This window comes from Tasmannia lanceolata, unplaced genomic scaffold (assembly GCF_043159265.1).
Source record: "Tasmannia lanceolata isolate RefF3 unplaced genomic scaffold, GAP_Taslan_0.1 ptg000044l, whole genome shotgun sequence".
In the NCBI taxonomy this organism is placed as follows: domain Eukaryota; kingdom Viridiplantae; phylum Streptophyta; class Magnoliopsida; order Canellales; family Winteraceae; genus Tasmannia; species Tasmannia lanceolata.
Genome location: NW_027518721.1, coordinates 24,297,678 through 24,321,926, shown reverse-complemented (window position 1 = coordinate 24,321,926; position 24,249 = coordinate 24,297,678). Strand labels below are relative to the sequence as shown.

The window sequence follows — 24,249 nt, the reverse complement described above, 5'->3', positions numbered from 1 at the left end:
AACCGAAACTGCCGATACCCGAAATGAAACCTGGTTTCGACCAAAATTTTATAATTTCGTCCGAAATTTTCTAGAATTTCAACCCAAACCAAAATTTTATAATTTCGTCCTAAATTTTCTAGAATTTCAACCCAAAAATCTCAAAATTTTAATTATATAGCCATTTTCCTGAAATTTCACCGAAATTACTGAAATTTCGGTTTTGGCGAGGGCCGAGACACATTCCGAAACCAAAATTTAAAACCATGTGTACGACATTATTTGTCGGCTCGATCAAAACCATCGGTAGATTAAAGTTAGAAATGATCAATGATTTAATTAAAGTTCAAGGATCCGATAGTTAGAAATGCTTGAACAGATTTCAATTTTCCAAAATATAGAGACCGTCCGATGAATGAAACAGATCGTGAAGACGTCATTATATGGTGGGGCCAAGTCAAGCTTTTGAAGGGGCTCTTGCTAACGTACGCATATAAACTCAGTAATCTTAATTCTGTCCTCCCGCCCTCATCACATCTTCTCCTTCAATGTCTTTCCCGCTGCGTGTCATTGGCCCTAGGCTTTCGTTCTCATCTTTCCATGTAATTTCTCCATATTTTCTTACACTTTCTATTTTCGGCATCGTTTTCTTTCTTTTACACTGAAGAGAAAATGCTCTTATACAGGATTACAGTAAATTCTCCCCCAAATGTAGAATTTCTAGGGTTTCTATCAGATTCCTCTTTCTGAACGAGAAAGGATTTTCTATAGACCAGAAGAACAAACCTCGTCGCCTCTGCTCAATGGCCGGTGACGGTGAGGTGCGTTTATTGATTTTCATTGCGAAAATGTCGCCATTTTCTTTGATTGATCCATTTGTTACAAAATCTTGATGTTGATTTTATACGAACTACTATCATGTCTTGGAATATGAGCTATTGTTGGAACATGTGGTTGTAGAAATATCTAGGGCATTTATGGACGAAAAATAGGGATTGTGCAAGCTAGTTTCATTTGTGCCAATTGTAAAAAATTCTGGTTGACCTGCTTCTTTTAAGCTTTAATGTGCTATCTTTAAATTCCATGAAACTGGGACAAATCTTTGAGAATTTATAGCTGAAATTAAAAATGTTAGGGCCAAGGATGAAAATTGTGGTCACTTAATTGGAAAAGCTAGTTGATAGAGATGACCAAGGATGAAAATTGTGGTCACTTGATTGGAAAAGCAAATAGATAGAGATTTGTTGCTGGTGGTAGTGGTGGAGGAGCAGCAGAAGAGGAAGGGAAGGGGATGAAAGATAAATTATTGGAACAGATCTTTGAGACTTTATAGCTAAAAATAAAAAAGTTAGGACCAAGGCTGAAGATCATGGTGACTTAATGGGGAAAGAAGAAAAATAAAGATCTGTTGCCGATGGTTGGAGGGCAGGTATGGAGAGCTGTGTAAGAGGAAGGAAAAGAATGAAAGATAAATTGTTTTTGTCATCAAACTGTGGATAATACCATGTTCACAACAAAATAAGGCTCGATAGTTTTATGTCGGTGTGTGCAAGGTTTTCATATTTATATATAAAAATGAGAAAAAATATTAAAAATATATAAAAAGGTAAAAAACAAGAATAAAATGAGTAATATCTATTTTTCTTTCAAAATTATTAAGTTAAATATAAAATTCTATGATTAGTAAACCAAAGCACAAACTATATTCATCCTATAATAAATCATGATATAATTTATCACAACAATCATTTCAAATTTTTTTTTTATCACAACAGTAAACAATGCACGTACTCAATTCTATGGCCGTCATCATACAATTAATCATCATACAAAGAAGTGTCAACAGTAAACAGAGCATATTGAAATGATTTCCATTTTGAAATCACAATCAGTTCTCAATATCCAAAACAAACAGAACCTAAATAATCGAAACATGGGGAAAAAAAACTGATGCAGTGCCAACATGGCAGCCATGTCATGCCTAGGTGGATTTGGTGGAGTTCCAAGGTGCATTCCCTTATTAATGCTGTTTTCTGTTTTTTAACCTGATTTTTCAACCTCTAAATGGCAGAATTATGGAAAGTGGTAAACTACAAAGTTGTAGGTCTTTTTGGGATTGGTTGAGCATTGCTTCCATTTTCTTCTTTTCTCTTGGATGTGATCTTGTGTTCTTATTTTTCTTCTTCTTCGCTCTTACCCACCCGCATCACAAGCAATGGCTAAATCATTTAACAGATTTCCATATTAAGGCCGTGTTTTTTTTAGATTAAGCAACCATCAAATGTCCCTGTTTGTTTTGGATTTTGAGAACCATTTGTGAGTCCAATCAGTTCTCAGAATACACTATAAACATGACCTGGATTGCTGTTGAAACATGAAAAAAAACCTGCAGCTGGTATTGGTAAGAAGTAGGAAGGACGATGAGTAGAAGGAAAGAAGAAGGAAGTTGGGGCGAGGGGTTTTCTTTACTTGTTTTTAGGTTATAAGTTGGGGCGAGGGGTTTATATACGATTTATTTCTAATCATAAAGGCCCACCATAGGAAAAATAAGTTAAAAAAAAAAAAGAATCGTAAAGAATCGCAAATATCATGAAATTTTTATGGAAATTGATTCTTCCTTCCGATTCGAATCATTCAACCCTCAATTCAATTTAATCGTACTTTGAATGGTACGATTTTAACAACTATGGGTGTATGCAAGGACTCAATCTTCGAACTTTGGTCGCCACAAAATTCAGCACATGTCGGCTGAGACTGGCAATTCAGCAGAAGTTTAAAACCTTGTGATTGAGTGTACAACATGGTTTGATAATAATTGACACACACACACACACAGATATATATATATATATATATATATATATGAGAAAACTGTTGGTGCGCTTAAGCTCACCATTTTTTTGGTGAGCTTAAGTTGTTATAACGCCTCCCATTCGTTTAAATGTTTGGGTCCCGCTTAAGCGCACCAGTGGGAAGCGTTATAACAACTTAAGCGCACCAAAAAATGGTGTGCTTAAGCTCACCAACAGTTCTCTCTCTCTCTCTCTTTATATATATATATATATATATATATATATATATATATATATATATATATATGAGGAAAGTGTTTCTACTCGGTCCCCTAGATAAGCTTATCTACTCCTCCCTTTAAAAAAATACAGTGGGCCCACGCTGTTTGGATGATCCAAGGCATTCATTTGATAGGTCTTAACATAGATAGGGTGTGCCCAAAAAATCAGCACCAAAGGGTCATCCTAGCCCTTCGTTTTGTTGGGCACACCGTGTCCAAAATGGACGCATATAAACGTGGACGTTTATATGTGTCCATTCTGGGCACCACAAGGCACTACAAAACGAAGGGCTAGGATGACCCTTTGGTGCTGATTTTTTGGGCACACCCTATCTATGTTAAGACCTATCAAATGAATGCTTTGGATCATCCAAACAGCGTGGGCCCACTGTATTTTTTTAAAGGGAGGAGTAGATAAGCTTATCTAGGGGACCGAGTAGAAACACTTTCCTCTATATATATATATATATATATATATATATATATATATATATATATATATATAAAATATGGGAATTGCTAGCTGTTGTCTCCATTCACGAGATGGCTGGTCTGACATGCGACAGACCAGCCGCGAAATGCCTTTTGCGATGGACCATAGCAAATCCCATATAATATTTATATTTATAGTTTTCCAGCTATATGCATAACCGGTAGACACATGTATTTATAATACATGTGTATATGTGGATCTTCAAGATCTCTGATTAAATCAGCGACAACTGATGCAGTTGTTCTGGCAAAATTTGCTTATTTTAAAACAATTGATGTCCGGGCAAAATTAGCTTATTTTAGAGGACTTTCTTCTAGATATCTCTCTCTAGTAATGTTTATACAAAGAAACTTTTAGTTCTTCCATGATGACATCTGTATAATTATCTTATAATGTTACAATTTCTTACATGTTGTGATGTTTCCTTGTGTACCTCATTGTACATTCTTTCCTTTTTGTAAAGGCTAGGCTATCAATGTATCTGATGTTCACGAGTGTTCTGCTGATCATGAGGGTAAGACTCGCATCTACAATAATTTCAATTGGATGAATAGGTTAATATTGTATAAGGACATGGTTAATAACTTGATGTCATTTCAAAAAAAAAAGCTTGATGTTAATCTTACTACTGCATTCATGTAAGCCTGTAAATTTGGTATTCCAAGAACTAACCTTCTATGGTTCTCTTAGGTTCAAAGGAAAGCAGTGGACGTCAATCAACAAAAACATTTTCATCCAACGAGTACTTACTACATGCCATTATATAATGTCATTGGTCAAAAATAAGGCTTCAGGTTTTCTTAATTTGTTGATTATGGTGTGTTGTCATGTTCCTTTTATCTTTTCAGGCATCTGTTTGAATTTTTGAACTTTTGCATGGAACTTTAAGGGAAGTGATATATCCGCCCCTTTGATTACTTGGGACAACCAGCAGCAGTGTATCAATGACTGCAGAGGAGCAGACATACTTCATGTCAGAAGGATTCAATGTGGCTGATTGCCACGCACACTGCTGCTGGGTGTCCCAAGTAATGAACAGGGGCGGATATATGACTTCCCAACTTCAAGGGTTTCTTTCATATTTATATGAGTTTCCCATTTTAATTTACAAATGTTGCTTAATTCGTTATGTGTGGGGCAAATTTTGTTTCTCTTATGTATAGAGAGGAAACAATAGCACACAAAGAAAGTTGCCAAATTCTTTTTAGCGTTGAGAAAAAAAACAAAGAAAGATGACACAAAATTCCCCTTCCATGGGTTTTCATTGATGTATGAAAAGAATGAATTTGTGTGTGTATATCTCTAGCCTCTTAGGCTGTTAATTACATCTGGACATGTAGAATACCTCTGATTATCCATCATGTTTTCTATCTCTGGAAAATGCCAACTATAATATGACCTTCAACCGTGGAGTCTGACTCTTTGACTGAGCTGACTGATCGGCAAATCAGTTTTCATGGAGGTTGACTCGCGGGGGATCTTATCCAAGAAATAGACTTAAAGAAAGAGGAAATCAAAAGAGAAGACGACGACAAAGGTACAATACTCAACTCAACTGAACTCAACAAAGCCTTTGTCCCAAGCTAGTTGGGGTTGGCTAAATGAATCCTTTAGGGGAAAAAAAAAATCATGAAGAAGGTAAAAGGGATCTACCCGGCGACGACAAAGGTACAATAATGTAAAAGAAATATTATATACCCCTGCAATGCATTCTCATTTCTTTTGTTGTAGACTTGTCCTTGACCTAATGTTGTGCTAATCTTAGCCGAGAAACTCTTCTACTACAGTTATGTGTTTGAGTCAAACTGTTGCAGATTGCAAAGTGTTTGTAATTTTGTATCCTTGTATCGCTATGCCGTAGACCTGTTCTCCTTGTTGTTTTATAGGCAACAGAGAGAGAGAGATCTGAGGGGTGCTGGTGGGGAGTTATAATGCTGGCTCACTCAGGAGGTGCCAAGTGGTGGAAGTTATTCTCTGCTTCCTTATGTCAAGCTTAGCGGGTGCAAAACATGTGTCAGTGCCCTTTTGCGACTGTTAGACGGCATGCTTAATTTTTTGTTTGTGTGGGGTCTGCTTTTTTGGAGTTCTGTCATAGGCTTACCCGCTGTGAAGGTTCGAGTATACCTACTGTTGGCCTTACCCCGCGATGAGCTTTAAATTTGCATCGTGGGTTTTACCCCATGGTGGGCCTTGGACGACCACCGCAACGCTTACCCTGTTGTGGGCGTTGTATTCGATTAAATTAAGACTTGAAAACTGCAAAAACAGTGTACATTCATGGTTAGGCCAAGAGCAATCTATGGTGCAGCGTGCCACATGGCTGGTTCAGTTCAATCAAGATGGCTGCTATGTGTATGATGGGGCGAGGCTTCATTGTAATATGGTGGAGTTAGGCTGCATAGGACCATTTGTCAAAATTTGCTTATAACGTTTTTTGTTTTTTCTTCTATGATTTGTGGACACGGACACGGTAACCCCTCAAAATTTAGAAACGGAGACACGGCTAAAATAGAAAGTATATATATGATATAACAACAAATATTAGTTAAAGAAGAGATAAAAAGAGTTAATAATAAAAGAGGTAAATACACATGCGATAATAAAATAGAATGTCACACTTGACACGGCACAAAAACATGTCTACACACCCACATTAAGTCTACACTTATAGCAATACGTTTAAAAGTTTCCAAAGGAGTGTCGACGTGGGTGGACACTTCTGTCGTGTCGGACACGGAAGGACACGTGTGTCAGCAATAACTTCAAAGTGTCGGCTAAATCATTGGTTTTCTTCCAATAATTTATCCATATGGGGCTTGTACTTCATGCTACATTGTTTCTAGGATAAACTGCATGCCTTGTTCTACCATTAAAAATAAAATAAAAATGCATGCCTTGCATTTTAGAGCTCAAAATTTTTTATTTTTTAATGAACAAATTTAATTTAAGAACATTTCTCAGGTTGATGAAGAGGTTGAAGAGATACGGAGTTTCTGGGGTGTTATCATATGGGCTACTTAATACCGTCTACTATCTTACGACATTTCTCTTGGTTTGGTGAGTGTAAACTGATCTGTTCAGTAGTTCAAGTTGCCAGAGAATTGAAACGCAGATTGAAGTTTAATTCAACAATTTTTTTTTCATGTGCTGTTCTTTTTTATTTTATTGGGAATAAAAACTTGATTTTATGTGTGTTGCTCATGTTCTTCAGAAGTTCAGTCTAATGGATGGCATGTATCAGTGTGTCTAATTCATCCTTTCAAACCAATTACCTTGTTAGATTCCATCAACGCATGCCTTCAGGATTGCTTATCCAAATACAACTATCTTATTAGGTATATTGAGGATTGTTTTGCCCAGACATGATCATATATATATATATATATATATATATATATATATATCAGTGGATTTTTTTTTTTGAAAAAATAACAGGAAACTTTATTACCAAATAAAAATAATTTCAAAAGGGGCAGATATTGGTTCTCCACTAGAATATCAGTACTAGTCTCATCCTTTTGTCAAACAATCAGCCACATCATTGGCTACCCTAAGGACATGAACAAAACAAATCTCCCTGCCACTACAAATATCAAAAAGTTATGTATGCTGAATACCAAGCCTCCTACTTTTATGGGCCACCCATCTAACTGCATTCTCCAAGAACCCTCACAGCTCGCACCAAAAGACACTCACTATCCTTCTATAAATAATCAAGTACTGGTAAGAGGCTTGCCTCGGCATCAATGAAGTCATTACTCCAGTGCGACCTGGATAAGCCAAAATAGCCTCCCCGTTGTCATATTTAAAAACATCCCCACACCAGTCAGTTCTGTATTCTCCAAAGAATACTTATCAAATTTTAGCTTGATGGAGTTTAGAGGATGGAGCCAACTAGCAATTCTATGCATTTTTTTTTACGGCAACTAGCAATTCTATCCATATTTGCCAACCTTTTAGAATCTTCTTCCATTTTTGGAAAAGTCTTGCATTGCCTCTCCCCAATACTCTTCACCCTCTAAGGTCCGACACCAAAAAATATTTAATATCCCAAATGATCTGGCTGGAGGAAATATTGGTGTCTTCGATGGTGTGTTGGTTTCTTTATTTCGACAATATCCATACCGCCACAAAGGAATCAAAGACCAAAGGATCTTGTCCTATTGCCGAGATGCAAACGCCACCGGTCCTGAAAATTATCCCTCAATGACTGTAAAATCTAAACACCCATGACACTTTAACTCTTCTGAGAACCGCCGAGCAGACACAGTGTGCCAACAAACAATGAATAAAAATATGGTTGAGTACTAATTACTCCTCACCTTTGCAAAGAACACACCTGTTTTCTAGATGGCAAGTCTTCCAATTCAGGACTACGATTCTGTTGCTCACGCCAATCCCTGAAACACACCTGTTTTCTAGATGGTAAGTCTTCCTCTTCATGACTACGATTCTGTTGCTCATGCCAATCCCTTGAACCTTGTCAGCCATACGAATATATACATTGATAAATAAATGAAGTTAAATGTTTGTGAGATTAACAAAATTATATTTTGCATTTTTTTATCCGTTTTTTTTAATGGCCGGCATTTTTTTTATTTTATGCATTTTTTTTATCTGTGCATCTCATTTGTCATTAATTCCTCAAAAACTGTTAAAGATTAAAAAGATTAAATAACGCCTTCTCTAACAGCTTAAGCTTTTGGAGTGATTGGTTGTTTTACATGGTATCAGAGCAATTGCTATGGGTTGAAACCACCTTGATATTAAAAATTCACATCTAATGGCCATCCCAAAAAGAGGGGCCACATGTGCCACGTGTAGGACAACCCTAAAAAGAGGGGCCACACGTGAGTATCATAGATTGAATAACGCCTTCTCCAACAGCTTAAGCTTTTGGAGTGATTGGTTGTTTCACAAAAATATTAGCTTAAACCACAAGGGATTACAAGTTATAGTGGAAGGCGACTCCCTTAACATAATCCGATGGTTGAAGGGTAGCTCTTCGCCCCCGTGGCATCTGGTGCATTGGATGAACGAGATCATGGACTGCATAGCGGGGTCTACTGTCTCACCTCGACAGGCAAGCAAGAGATGGCATGGCAAGGGCTAGCTTGGAGATCTTCGATTTCCTTCCTCCTTGAGGGGTTTTATCTTATCTCTAGTTCCGCTTGTTATACTATGTATTGACCACCTTGGTTGTGGGGATTTCCCCATCTTTCTATTGATACAACTCTTTACCGTTCTCAACTCAACTCAACTCAACTCAACTAAGCCTTTGTCCCAAACTAGTTGGGGTCGGCTAATGAATCCTTTAGAAAATTTTCGCAAAGAAGGTGAAAGAATCTACCCGGCTCAAATTGACTAAGTTTTAACTCTTTACCTTTCCGAAAAAACCCCCACAATGGATTACATTATTAATATGTTGGAATTTTGCAATATTTATAAATGTGAAACTTATAATTATTTTGCAAGTTTCAAATTGGCCCCTTGTGCTTTCAGAATCCAATATTATCAGTCCTAAAACATTGAACAAGTCCTTGATTGCTTGAGGCTTTAGAGGAGTCCTTGATTGCTTGAGGCTTTAGAGGAAAGAATGTCCTTGTCGTTTCTCATGATTTCTTAATTTCATTTCTCACATTTAAAATGTTAAAATATTTTATGAGTTAGTGACATGATTTTCTGGTTACATTGCACGCACATACACACACGATGTATAATTTGTGTACCTTTGATGGCCATTCTTCTTTTCAGGTTCTATGTTGCTCCAACTCCTGGAAGAATGGGATATGCTGCAGCCGTTCAAAGGTAATGGACATATTCCTCCCCTATTCTTGTCATCAAGTCGAAAAGTTATCTAAGGATTTTTTTTCTTCTGAAATACTAATTACAGATTTCTCAAAATAATGGCTATGGTGTGGGCAGGAAGCCAGGTTACCAAGCTTGTCAGGGCAGGAGGGTCAGCTCCTAAAACTCATTATTTATGCTTAATGTACTCTTTAGTTTATCAACTTCAAAATGCTCACGTGGTTTGCAAGACAACTAATTATCCCTAGAATTCAGTAGTCAAATTGTAATCCTCATTGGCTTAGTGTGGTCTTTTTTAAGCAATAAAGGTTGGATTTTGGTCATTTATGGGTCTTGATAGGCCTTGTACTATTTTGTCTGTTTTCTTGTAATCATAGATTATCCAAAACAAGATCCCTCCAATCTGCTAGTTTCTACACTGTGCCCATATGTCTAAAGTAAACACCATCTCTTTTTGAGAATAAAAAATTGTTTTACCATGCTGGCAGGTTTGCAACTCTTCACCCTACTTTCCTCAGTATTCTTGTAAATGACTTGGATAAGAAAGATTAGTTTCCACTGATCGTTTTTTGTTTCCCTATGAAATTCCCCTTGTGAAAAAATTAAAATTGCTAGATGATCGATATAAAATGTTACTTTCTGAAAGCTAGAAGACCCTGTAGTTATTTTCAGTACCTGGAACTTGTAATTTTTGTCTATTGCTGTCAGATATGGCTGAAGAAGTTTCCATTAGTACTGTATCTGCATGAATATTTTGAAGTTTCTCTTTTTACTGCATCTGCTTTGATATGTTGGCTGATAGAGAATCCCTGGAAAGTGAGAACCAATGATCTTGTTATAATTCGACTTATAAACATGTTTGTTTTGCAGGGCTCTAGCGCTAGCACCTATTGTGGATAGAGGATTATCATGGTTCACGGCGAAGTTCAAGTTCAAGTCTCAAGGCAAGGTAAAAAGGAAACAAAAATTTAATCCCACAATTATTTTTAAATCAGCATCTCTAAGTTTCACTGATTTTTTCTTCCATTTGACTTCAGGCATTTATGGCAATTGTGGGACTTTGTTTTGGACTCGCGCTTCTGTTGTTCTTGGTTGTGACATTGCTATGGGCATAGAGTTGGCTTTCCTTTGTTTGAAGCCAATTCACATTGCTCGTTTGAAGCGCACTCATTTTCTGATTATTCCACCAGTTACAACAGGCATTGTTCCTAAAGGTGTATGTTCTAGTTTTGATGACTTGGAACATGGGGGCAAGAGACTAAGTCCTTGTTTGTTTTGGATTTTCAGTCCAAAACTAATTATCGGATTCAAAATTAAACTTGGATTTGGGTCCAATAACATCAAATAACATGTATTTTTTTGTCATAGAATGTGAACCCTTGCTAGTATGTTATTTCTGGCCTACATATTAGACAACAACAGAGGAAAAAAAAACATTATTAGATGGTAGAATTGGATGATTGGATTCATTTTTGGGTCATATGAGATCCAAAGCAAGCGACTTTTGTGGAACAAAAAACTTCCTGGGAGATTGGTGGGAAAAAAAACTCCCTGGGAGTATCCCGGTAAAATAAAAATCCCATGTTTGGTTGACCGGACTATGGTGGGAAAAAAAAATCCCGGTAAAATAAAAATCCCTGCTCCTTGTTTGGTTGCTTGAACTGTTGGGAAGAAAAAAGTTCTTCTTTTGGTTATTTTGGTTCCTCGGATTTCGTGCGGGATTATTTTGGTTCCTGGGATTTTTTTTTCCAGCTTTGGATTTCGTGCGGGGTTATTTTGGTTTGTGGGATTCTTTTTTGCCCACTATATAACCAGCAACCAAACGTGGGTTTTCTGCGAAAATTTCACAAAAGTCCCGAGAGCCAAAAAAATTCTGGCATCCAAACGGAGCTGCGGGACCCACTTGTGTAGGTAAGGATATTACAGTGAGGTTGCGTTCTAATGAAGCATCATTGCTAGGAGATTTTATATGGTGTAAACCCGTAGAGTGGCCAGTAATTTTCAAAAAGTGCCGTATGGCTTACACCACAGAATGATCCAAACCTTCCATTTACTGGGCCACAAGGTAAATAGGTAGTGCCTGAAAATTCATTTCAATAGGATCATCCTAGACCTACGATCTATAGAGGAACTGTATATTTTAGAAACCTCAATAGATATGAGGGTTGGCATCATCCTATGGAAATTATTTTTGGGGCACAACATTTTTGTTGTGGCCCATCAAATGGACGGTTTAGATCTTCCTATGTTGTAAGCCGTACAGTATTTTTTGAAAAATACTGTATTACAGGAGCTTACACCATATAAAAACTCATCTACAGTGTAGAGTGTGATCAATGCAGCTTCTCTCTCTCTAATAATTAAAACAACGAATAAAAGGATCAAAGATCCGTAATAAGGAGGCCTAGTAGTTGATCCAACGGCTGAGATTGATGCGGGTTTTAAATAAAAATACAAAAAATAAAAAACCAAACAATAAAAGCAAGGTATTTTAGAATACCTCTTTCCCTATTTCCTAGGGATTAACTAAATAAATAGCACTTTCACTATATCTAAGTTATTATAAATACCGAATTAACTTAACAAACAAGTTATTTATTAAATAGTTAAATACTACCCACCCAAGATTTGATCTCTGGTAAGCTTTGTTAAGATTAACAATTCCTACCAAGTAGACCAACCCTGGGTGGTGCTAAATCCTGCAACCATCATATTAATAAACATTTTTTAGTGTGAAAGTAGGACATAAAAAACTGAAAGGTGACCCCACATAACCCTTAGATTGTTTGTCATCTGTCATCAACCACTCTTTTGAATGCCATTACTTCAATCACTAAGATCATCCAATAGGGGGCATGTCCCACCATACGTTTATGTTTTTGGTAGGTAAGCTGCGATCGAGCCTGCGGCCTGAAATTTGAAACACAATGCCTCAACCATTGAGCTATAGACCTGGCCAATGGGTGGGCAGGGCCAGGTTTCAACCAACCCGTACGGGTCCGGGTGGTCGTGGCCGGGTCATAAATTACCCGGAATTTTACGGGTCACAATTTGGTGAACACGGACCCCACCCGTACCAAGTTTTTTTTTTTTTTTTTTTTGCTGTTTTTTCCCACACTATAATAGGATAACCCAGACCGTCCATGTGATGGGCCATAACGTAAATAGGTGCTGCCCAAAAAATCATTTCCATAGCATGATCCTAGCCCTCGGTTCTATGGAGGAATTTCATATTGTTATTTATGGAAACCTCTAAATATCGGAGGGCTAAGATCATCCTATGTAAATGATTTTTGGGGCACAACTTATTTGTGTTGTGTTCCATCACATGGACGGTTTAGATCATCCTATGATGTGGTCGTACAGTACTTTCTGAAAAATGCAGGACCATAAGGGCTTACACCATATAAAATTTCAATCATTTGGGTTTTTAAGGGTAACCGCGGGCACCCGCGGGTCCACACTGCCTGGCCAAGTTTTGATGGGACCCGTACGGGCTGGGTCAAGTTTCAACGGGTCACTAATTTAGTGGCCCACCATATGGACAACAGAGAACAAGTAATCGCTTATATACACAATGGTGACAGTGGAAAGAAACCATCTCACCAAAATATATGGTTAGTAATTAGGATAACGAAAGATTTAATCAAGGTTGAAAATTGATTTTAAGGAAATAACTAAGGCAAGAATCTCCTCCGGGGCTGTATTGGCCCGAAGGCAAGAGTGACTCCAACCGGCATTGGCATTGGCATTGGCCTTGTGCACTATGAAAGATGAAAGTTCAATTAGAGCGGTTGTACAGACTGAAAGATAGATCAGAGGGTTTTGACCCCCCAAATGAGCCGAAGATCAAAACCGTTCATTTATCCTAACAACAATGGTTTTATAACATTTGGGGTCCTAACTAATGGTTTCCCAACTCGGCTAGCATGTCATAATTCGAAAATAAAAGTTCCAAACATAAAAAAAAATGAAAGACCAAACAAAAAGCAAGCATTCTTTTAGAAGAGGCCGATTCACCTACATCGCGCTGCACGTTAACTCCATTCCTCGCCCACCTCACTACCAGACGATTAAATCTACGGTCCCAATCTAATAGGGTTAAAACCCAATCCAAAAGGTAACCGGTCACCCTCTTCTCACATTTGCGACGAAAATTCTGTGAAAAGAAACTTGCCCTTTCTCCAGCGCCTCCTCTTGTGTAGGAACTTTCTTCCAGTTCTTCAATGCCCGATCGAAGCCAAAAGGTTTTTTTCCCTCTAGATCGAGGTCGAATGGTGAGGCCGAATTCAACAATCATCGGTATTCTGATGGAGTTCTCTACAAAGGAAATACTAAAATAATGAAAAGGAGAATCATGTAAGCACCAACATAGGAAGACATCTTGGGGTCTCTTTCCCGCCCATTTTTGAAGAATCACATGTGTTCAACAATTAATTTAATGGGCACCTGTGATCCGTAATTTTCAGTAATAAATGCCCTCATTCCGTAATTTTTCAAGATTTTCTCTTAAAAGAAAAGACTAAAGTAATGAAAAGGAGAATCGTGGAAGCACCAACAAATGAGGACTCTATCATCGTTCTGATATTGTCGTAAGGTTGTAGGGGTCTCTTTCCCTCCCGTTTTTTTTTAAAATCACCGTGTTTAATAATTATTTTTAGGGGCACTTGTGATCTGTAATTTTTCATAATTAATGCCCACATTCCGTACTTTTTTTCTGGATTTTCTCTAGAAAGAAAGCATGAAAATAGTGACAAGGAGAATCACGTCAGCACCAATGTAGGAGGACACTATCTTCATTCTTGTAATGTCATAAGGGTTTTGGGGTCTCTTTCCTTCCCGTTTTTGTAGAATCACACGTGTTTAATACAGGGGAAACAAATCACGTTTCAAAATTCGGTGGGATGAGAGAGTTCTCGTCCGTTTTATAAAGAGTGTAAGAAACGTCACCCAAAATTAAAACCTCTATAACTCTCTCAATTTAAGTCCAAAAGTTGTGAAATTTCTACCAATTAGGGGTCTTCAAATTCTCTTTCAGGGGAAAGAAATCTAGTTTTAAAATTCGGTGGGATGAGAGAGTTTTAGTCCGTTTTATAAAGAGTGTGCGAAATGTAACCCAAAATTAAAACCTCCATAACTCTCTCATTTTAAGTCCTAAAGTGGTGAAATTCCAATCGATCGGCGGTCTTCAAATTCTCTTTCAGGGGAAAGAAATCTCGTTTAAACATTCGGCGGGATGAGAGAGTTCTGATCCGTTTCAAAATCCTGAAAAATTACAGAATGAGGGCATTAATTACAAAAAATTATGAATCACATGTGCCCATAATGTTTGAGGTAGAGATCAATGCAGGTTGTTATTTTCTCTCCCTCGAATAATTAAAACAATAAATAAAAGAAGCAATAGCCAATAATAATGGGGCCTAGTCGATGTTCCAACATATGCGGCTGTGATTTGAACTTTGGTTAGCTTTGGTTAAAAAGATACAAAAAACAAAAAGTATTTTAGAATACCTCTCCTCTTCCCTCTCAGCTCTCATTTGCACCACCAAAGATTTGAACTTTGGTTAGCTTGGTTAACATTAACCATTAGTACTTGTGCAAGCATGGATAGTGTAAAGTCTTGATACTAGAGTATTAATAAGGAATGATTTGCTAAGCAATTTAACACAAAACCACCCCAGATGAATTAAATGATTAAGACAAAATCTGCTGAAAACTGAGCCTGTTTGGCTGTTCTCACTCACAAAAGGAGGTATTTTAGAATACCTCTTTCCCTATTTCATAGGGTTCCCAATAACAATGAAGTGATATGTAAACACCTAAATTTTATATTTTTGTGTTTTCAAGATAATCATCAACAATTAAATTAGATTACTACTAACTAAAGAAATGGAGATCAATTGATAAACTCTCCCACCCAAGATTTGAACTCTTCTAGCTTGATTAAGCTTAATCATTCCTACCAAGTAGACAAGCCCTGGGTGGTGTTAAATCAAGCTACTAGCTTATTAATAAACAAAACAAATATAGAGCTAAAGGAAGTCAATTTTTTGTGTGAAAGTTTCACATAAAAAAAATGAAGGGTTAGGATCATCCTATTTACATTTTGGCCCAACAAATGAGCGGTCTGATTCTTTCTATGATGTATGATGTGGGCCCACTGTACTTTTTAAAAAATACTAACCTTTTCAATTGGTGTGCTATTTGGGGGTGGGCCCCTCTATGATTGGCCCACTAAAACACTTGATTTAATCACTATAGAGATCAAATGTGTACGGTAGAGATCAATGCAAGTTGTTATTTTCTCTAAATAAAAGTTTTTATCAAAACACCATAGAAATGATCCAAACTGTCCATTTGATGAGCCACAAAGTAAATAGGTTGGGCCCCAAAAATCATTTCCAAGATTATCCTAGCCTTCCGAGGAACTGCATGTTATGGAAACCTCTATAAATTTGAAGGCTAAGGATCATCATATGGAAATGATTTTTTCAGGCACAACCTGCTTTACGCTGTAGCCTATCAAATGGACGGTTTGGATCATCCTATGGTGTGGACCGTACACGACTTTTTGAAAATATTGAACTAAATGGGCTTACACCATATAGAAATTATGGTTTTTAAATAAGCTAATTTGCTCATTAATCCATTTCTTCAAGTGACTTACTTTTGTTTCTGAAGTTACTGTTTTCTTTGAGGTATGCTAAACTGAAGGGTGCCCTTTCAGCCCATGCTAATGGGGGCAGCCTTTCAGCCCATTGTTGCTGGGGCGCCCTGTGCTTAGAATTCCTCGTTTTCTTTTTTCCTTCTTAACATGTGAGATATTATGATCTTCCCACACCCCTTGGTTTTTATAATGACACCCATTAAGAGTCGTGCCTGAAATAATGTGGTGCACACAGTACAACACAACCAAAACCTTATATATCACACCTTTGGTTGATCCGAACCATTCAGGTGCTAGCCATGTGCAACTCGGGTTGATTTTTGTAGGAATTCGGGTTGAGCTTTTACCTTAAAATCAGGTCGATTCAGGTTGATTCCAATTCATTGATTGCCTAAAGCTCAACCCTACCCGACCCATGTTGCATCCCTAATCCCTACTTGATTTCCAACTATGATAGTTTTGCGCAAAGTTCATGTCTAACAAAAAATAACATAAAATTAAGTGTTAGGATTGGATTATTGACTGAATATTCATGTGCAAAGTAGCTTATTTTAAAACCAGAATTTTTATATGACATAACCCCATTTACTTCAACATTTGAAAAAAAGCACTGTACGGCACCATAGGATGATCCGAACCATCCATCTGATGGGCCACAACGTAAAAAGGTCGTGCCCGAAAAATCATTTCCATAGGATGATCCTAGCCTTCCAATTTGTGGAGGTTTCCATAACATGCAGATAAGACTAGGATCATCTTATGGAAATGATTTTTGGGGCACAACCTATTTAAACTGTGGCCCATCAAAGGGATGGTTTGGATCATCCTATGGTGTTTTTAAAAATACTGAACAATTCATGCTTATACCATATAAAAACTCTAAAAACAAGAAGGTGTGGGAAGATCGATCATAATGCCACTCCAGAATTTCTTTAGATAAAGGGTAATTTTGTCATTATTCAATGTAAAACTATCTTATAATTTTGTCATTATTCAATGTAAAACTATCTTACTTCTTACGTATGCCCATTTGCAAAATATGCTCAATTTACAACGTCGATAATAGGGGTGTAAACGAGCCGAGCCGAGCTTGGCCAGGCTAGGCTCGGCTCGGCTCGTTAAGCTCAAAACTCGGCTCGGGCTCGGCTCGGGCTCGAACCAGGCTCGGGCTCGGCTCGGCTCGGGCAGGCTCGCGAGCCTTACCGAGCTCGGGTTATATTATGTTCACACCCCTCATCTTCCCTGGACAGCCCTACTAGTGTAATTTGACTACTTTTTTTACACTATGGGGGGTGGTCCTAGTAACAAATGGGGTTCCAAAAATGAAGTGACATATTTTGCCCCCCGCCCCCTTTCACTCCCTGGACAACCCTTTTAATGTATAAATTAATATATAATATATATATTTAAATATATTAAATTCTTAACGAGCGGCCTAAATTGGGCTCGGCTCGTTAAGCTTAACCAGCCTGGTGAGCCGGCTCGGCTCGGCTCGTTAGGGATTCGAGCCGAGCTCGAGCGAGCCTCCAAGCCCGAGCCAAAATTGACACCCTTAGTCGATAATCTTAGAACGGTTCCCACAAAAAGCAAGGTATTTTTAGAAATCAATTATTATTAAATAAACATCCCCACCCAAGATTTGAACGCTGGTCAGCTTGGTTAATACTATCATACTAACCATGATACCAAGTGGACCAGCCTTGGGTGGGGCTAAACTATGCTACTAGCATATTAATAAACAAAACTATTAGAGATAAAGATAGTCCATTTTTTTTTATGTGAAAGTGAGACATAAAAAACTGAAAGGTGACCCGATTGTTTGTCATTTGCAAAATAATAGTTTTTTTTTTCCCATGATCTAAATATTTTCCTTATTTTCAAGAAAAAACTGACCGAAACATTTTATTTTTCCCTGATATTTTTCAATGGAAAAGCTTATTTTCCATATTTTTTTTCCTAGATCTATAGAGCCTCTTAAATTACCTTTTGTCATACATTCATTTTCCCCATGTGTTTGCAACATTTAGAAAGGGTTCTATCAAAAGGACCCAACCAGTGGGAAGATATAACACCATGTAACAATGAATGTAAGTGGTCTCCCATGACGAATAATGCTTCAACAACCCACTAGCTACTTCACAGTGGGTCCCACACTTGACTAATCGAAGCCGTTGATCTGCAATTGGGGGTCTCTTGAATGTTTAAATGTTTAAATCTGCACCTGTCAGGGTATAACCTATATGGTGAGCAAATTTAGAAAGTACCAATATTATTTATGTATGGATCATTTGGAATTTGCCAAAATGTTATGCATTGTCTGTAAGGGACTAAAGGTTTAAGCTCATATACAGTAAATGAGATAACCCTAGTGTAATTGGTTAATCTGATTCCGACTTTTTGTTGTTATCAGGGATGCCTAGAGTTCTACTTTTAAATGTTTATGCAGAAAATCCTAAATCGTGGAAGAATGTCAAATTGCCACTATCTATTGCTTCCACCTTAGGTTCGGAGTTTATTTTATATTTTAAGGCCTTATATTGTTATGCCTTGTAGTTGCGGAATTTCGTTCAAGGGTTTTATCTTGCTGATAGTCAACAAGTCACTGAGAATGTACTGTGTTAATTCTGCTACGGTTTTACAATTCCAAGTACGACAAATCAAGTAATGAGTCGATGTATTGACATATTGTCGTGAGAAAGTGAATTCAGAATCAATGTGTATCTGCAAAGTACATAAGCAACGCACTTATGTTGGCGGATCATTTGACTAAGGGCTTGTCACCAAAGGTCTTTAGAGAGCATGTAGCGTGCATGAGGTTGGTTGACACTTTTGATAGCCTGTGACAGTTGGAGTCTGCATTAAGTATTGAGATACACGGTTGTGATCACATTATATTTTTCTGATTTTGATATATATTATGTTTATTTTCTACCACTCCATTTTGTGCTTATTATGTCTATGGATTGTTAGTAAGAGGTAGAATGTCTGTATGACTGTTTTGGACCATGTTTACATCTTACATGCTTACATTCATGTTAGTAAAAATTATTGATGATGTAACCGTGGAGTTATTGGGTAGAGTTGGTGACCCAATGGTTACACGATTTATTCTTGGTGGTTTTGCTGAACGAAATGTTGTGTTTGTTGCTTAACCAATTTGAGATATGATCCTTGTGTTTGGCATAAAGATCTTGCTGGCCAAGTGGGAGAATGTTAGTAAATAATCCTAACGGTGGATGTGGCCTTTACAAGAGTGACGGCCTAGATCGTTTTTGGTTAAATGGTTGTCTTTGTGAAAAGGCACTTAACTAAAGGGTGTATTTGGAAAAATGTGTAAATGTTAAGAGACGTTTGAGAGAAGGGTCAGCGTGATGAGGAGTTGCATCCCTTCCCTCAAACATCTATAAAAGAAACTCTCCGGTCCCTGCTTGCACACAACAACATCAAGTTTCCAATTCTTTGCAATCCACGGCAAGAAGAAAGTGGAAATCGGTCCCCATGGATCACTTAAAAGGTGTAGAAAACACCATTAATGGCTTCTGGTATGTTTCTTTCTCATTTCAATTCAAAACCGTATTGTTTATTGTGTTTTCTTAATATTGGACTGCCAAGATCCGTTGCACGTGTTCATATTGTGATGAACACCAATAGTATCCCATGACGAATAATGCTTCAGCAGCCCACTACCTACTTCACAGTAGGTCCTACACTTGACTGATCCAAGCAGTTGATCTAAGAGTTTCGCTTTGGATCTCATATGTTTGTCCCCAGAACGTAGCCAACCATCAAATTCTAGCGTCTAACATGTTATTTTTTTGGTTGTTGTCATCTAACATGTAGGCAAAAAACAACATAAAAGCAACAGTTCACATCCATGATGTTATTTCAACGGACCAAATCACATGATGCGATTTCAACAGTGGATGATTTTTGTGCAAATGGGGTCCCTAGGCATCAGCTCATTCTAATAAAGCATGGGACCTGCTACCCACATCAGCAACCATCCTTGGCCTTGCATAGGTGCAATGGAGTTGAGGCATTTTTAAAACTAGTTGCAGCCCCGTGCGTTGCATGAATGCGAAAAAAAGAACAAAGAATAATTTGAAACGGAAAAAAAACAAAAAAAGAAGAAGAAGAAAAGAAATAGCTGAGTCATTACTCAGTGATTCAATTGCTGCCACGGCCGAATCTAAATCCTTTGGAACTTCATCACGGTTCTGATTTGCAAGACCAGATTCTTCATTCGGAATCAAAACTTGAAACTTGCTTATTCTGATTACCAGTAAGACCCCCAATTCCTGTGTCCACTATCAGTAATTTCTCCTTGTCCATTCGGTCATACTCTTCAAAGACCACTTCAATATTTTCAAGACATAAATCATTAACGAGAGCATTCTTCCATTCATTTTCTGCCCTAATAGCACTGCAACATTCCTTCCTTGGCCGATATCATGAGTAGCTTCCCATTCGAGAATGACTATGATGCATATTAGAATACAGACCTACCAGTACTTATCTTTAGATAATCTCAATTAGTAGTTTATAATTATACGATTTTTTAAGTAATGCTTTTGATAGGTGGTTTTAGTATTTGCTTTTAATAGGTGTCTTTATTAGAGGTTATCTATTAATTTTTTATATTAATATGAGTATTTCTTAGAGGATATCTACTAATTGTTTATATTAGCCGATTAAGATGAACGCATGGACTTTTTGATAAACGAAAAAAGGTTTTTTTTTTTTCCAAAAATGATTTGTACGTACAGTCAAGTTGCCAAGTGGCGCACAGAGGAGCAAATAAATAGATACTTTTTTAGATACTACAATTCCGCAGCTAGAGGATTCTTTTGTTTCTATTTTCTTAAACCCTACCAATTTGCATGTATTTAATCCAGTAGAGTATTTAGGCAAAAAAAAATAAAAAAATAGCTACTTTTTTTAATCGTGAATCTTGTGGAGAGAGGAGCAAAATATAGCTACTTTTTCTAATTGTGAATCGTTGAAGAGAGATGAGCAAATAAATAGCTATTTTTTCTAATCGTGAATCCTGTGGAGAAAGGAAATTGGAAGGAGAAAAAATAGCTACTTTTTCTAATCGTGAATCGTTGGAGAGAGGAGCAAATAAATAGCTACTTTTTCTAATCGTGAATCCTGTGGAGAAAGGAAACTGGGTATAGAAGGGGTGCCACGTGGCGCACCCACATCGTCCAGGATTCTGTTTTACATATATATGATATGATATGATTTTATTTGGAATTCGATTGTATAATTTGTACCAAAAAAGCAAGGTATTTTAGAATACCTATTCCTATATTGGAATCCCATTGTATCCCACCACCCAAGACTTGAACTCTGGTGAAGTTGGTTAACAACAACCATAGCTACCAAACGGAGCAAACATGGGTGGTGTAAAGTCACGCTACTAGTAATTTAATAAGAAAAAGTAGTATATAGAAAGTGCGGTTCCATTTCTTTTCTTTTCCGTGCAAAAGTGAGATATGTAATGTTTGCCATTTGTTACCAAGTATTCCTTTGAAAGCCATTGATTGGACCTTGGGTTGGAAGACAAGGCAAAATAGAAAGTGTATTCTTTTAGGTTTTCTAAAAACCTATAGGATATATAAAAAGAAAAAAAAAAATGAGAGGCTCTCATGGGAGTGTGGCTGCAAAATCAAGAGAGAGAAGGGAGAGAAAGAAAGGAAGAGGGAGAGAGATAGAGAGGAGAAATAGTTTTTTTTTTTCTTTGGGTTTCTTCTTGGGCTTCTTCTTGGAGCTTTCTAGTGGGGTTTTTCTAAGATTATCTCTTGTGTACGATCTTGGATTTGAGAAGCAAGGAAAGGGTTGCGGGTTTGTGGGTTTTGGTTTAATCCATTGTAATCCTTGTATATTGTTTTTCTCATAGTGGAAGATCGTGGTTCTCGCCCGTGGAGTAGGTTTGGCCGAACCACGTAAAATCTTGGTGTTCATCTTGTGGCTTGCTTGGTTTATTTTACTTTTCCTTTAAATTTGTGCACGATCGGATTGGGTTTGCTCGGCAGATTTTCTCAACAAGTGGTTTCAGAGCCGTGGTTGGAGCGATTGTCGAGGCCAGGTAGAGTGATCGTGGGTATTGTGGTTGGATCTCTGGGAGTAGAAAGATTCTTGTTCGAGGTGGAGCGATACACCGAGAACTGTGAAGTAATCTTAGATGGCGGTAAAATGAAGTTCTACTCAATTCAACATTGGCAGATTTGATGGAAATGGCAGTTTCACCCTATGGCAGATGAGGGTGAAGGACATCCTAGTTCAATAGGTCTTGGCAAAGGCGTTAAAGGGAAAGGATGGGAAGCCGAAGAAGATGACGGGTGCCGAGTGGGAAGACATTGAGTAGAAGGCGGTCAGCAAGATTCGACTATGTCTGGGAGATAACGTTATGTTTAACGTTATGGAAGAAGAAGATGCGCCTAAATTATGGGAGAAGTTGGAAAAGCTTTATATGTCAAAAAGCTTAGCCAGGCGGTTGTATCTGAAGCAGCAATTGTACGGGCTGAAGATGCAGGAAGGCAGAGATCTTCTGGAGCACATCACAGTGTTCAACGGGCTTGTGGATCAGCTCCACAAGGTTGACGAAAAGTTGAAGGAAGAAGACAAGGCCCTTTTGCTTCTTACTTCTCTTCCTGATTCTTATGAAAACCTGGTGGCAACTTTATTGTATGGTAATGATACGATAAAGTTAAAGGAAGTCACGGCATCGCTCTTATCGAATGAGGTGCAAAAGAAACTTGTTCTTTGTGGAAGTAAAGAGCATGGGTTTGTTGTTCATGGTGGGAATCAAAGAGGAAGGTCGTCTGGCAGGGGATCAGGAAAAAGCAGGTCAAGATCCAGGTTCGGCAGAAAGGGCGTGCAATGTTATCGTTGCAAGGAATATGGCCACATCAAACGGGATTGTCCAAAGCGAGCTGACCAAGTGGACAATGGTGCTATCAATGTTGTGGTGGCGGTAACGGATGAGCAGGGTGAAGAGTTTGGAGCAAGGTTTTAAATTTCGGTTTCAGAACTGATTTTGGACCCCACCGAAATCCGAAATGTTGGGCTGAAATCTCGAAATAATTAAAAAAGATTATTTAATTAATTTTGAAATTTCGGACTGAAATTTCGGCCGAAATTTTGTAACATTTCTTCTTCTTCTTCTTTTTTAAAAAAAAAATACATTTTCTCAAAATTTCTGCCGAAATTTCAAACCATGGTTTGGAGACGTTCTCACAGTCTCCACAGGTAATTACACTTCTCATGATGAGTGGATTATAGATTCATGGTGCTCTGTTCATGTATGCTCTAGGAGGGAATATTTTGATATGTTCCAGAAGACAGGCGCAGGTGTAGTGTCCTTGGGTGACGGGTCTACAGGTGACGTCACAGGAGTTGAAACGGTGAAGATCAAAATGTTTGATGGAGTGGTTCGTATTTTGGGTGGTGTGGCGTATGTCTTAAAGATAAGGAAGAATCTAGACTGCAGGTGGAGCCATAAAAATCATGCGTGGTTGTATGGTTCTAATGAAAGGAGAGGAGTGTGGCAGATTATATCGTCTGGTCGGGGACACGATGACTAGTGTTCCTAAGATCTCGATGGCTAGTTGGGAATAGGGTAATGGTGTGCGTACACGTAGGGTCTCTTTCACAATTGGTGCAGAGATAGGTTTCCTGGTTGCAGACGATGGTGAGAGGATGACAGTACCTGTGTTGGGGAGGATGGATCGAGAGCCCTCTCCAAGGTTGACTAGATGAGTCAACGGGTTGGCAACTACACATGTGCATTGGCCATGTTAATCGAGTCAGGAGGGGTCAGAACCAGGATTGATTCGAGGGTGTGTAGCTGGTACTTCAGAAGGCCAATGGTGGTTTGTGATAATAGCGGACCGACGACGACATCAACGGAAAATCTTCAGGTGGCTAGAAAATAAGCCAAGGTGGAGATTGTTGGGAAAGTCGCCTTATTTCCCTTCACCGTTGCTTGGGTGGGAAGGCAAGGCAAAATAGAAAATGTATTCTTTTAGGTTTTCTAAAAACCTATAGGATATATTAAAAAAAAAGAAAAAAGAGAGGCTCTCATGGGAGTGTAGCTGCAAAATCAAGAGAGAGAAGAGAGAGAAAGAAAGGAAGGGGGAGAGAGATAGAGAGGATAAATTGGTTTTTTTTCTTCTTTGGGTTTCTTCTTGGGGCTTTCTCGTGGGTTTTTTCTCGGATTATCTC

General features: G+C 38.0%; 1 protein-coding gene across 3 annotated transcripts; it reads left to right on the top strand.

The window, feature by feature from the left end:
* The first annotated feature begins 426 nt into the window (after positions 1–426).
* On the top strand, positions 427–10,562 carry LOC143863704 (Gag-Pol polyprotein/retrotransposon). Of its 3 annotated transcripts, none has more exons than XM_077374461.1 (9): positions 427–581; positions 666–800; positions 4,014–4,059; positions 4,236–4,287; positions 6,507–6,602; positions 9,300–9,353; positions 9,471–9,504; positions 10,224–10,297; positions 10,391–10,526. In XM_077374461.1, exons 1-8 carry the CDS (start codon positions 528–530, stop codon positions 10,251–10,253), a joined length of 501 nt encoding a protein of 166 aa, XP_077230576.1. In that variant the 5' UTR covers positions 427–527; the 3' UTR covers positions 10,254–10,297; positions 10,391–10,526. The 3 variants fall into 3 exon arrangements, with proteins under 3 accessions (XP_077230576.1, XP_077230574.1, XP_077230575.1); XM_077374459.1 differs by having other exon boundaries at positions 431–581; positions 9,439–9,504; positions 10,224–10,302; positions 10,391–10,562; XM_077374460.1 differs by having other exon boundaries at positions 431–581; positions 10,224–10,302; positions 10,391–10,529.
* Positions 10,563–24,249: the final 13,687 nt, after the last annotated feature.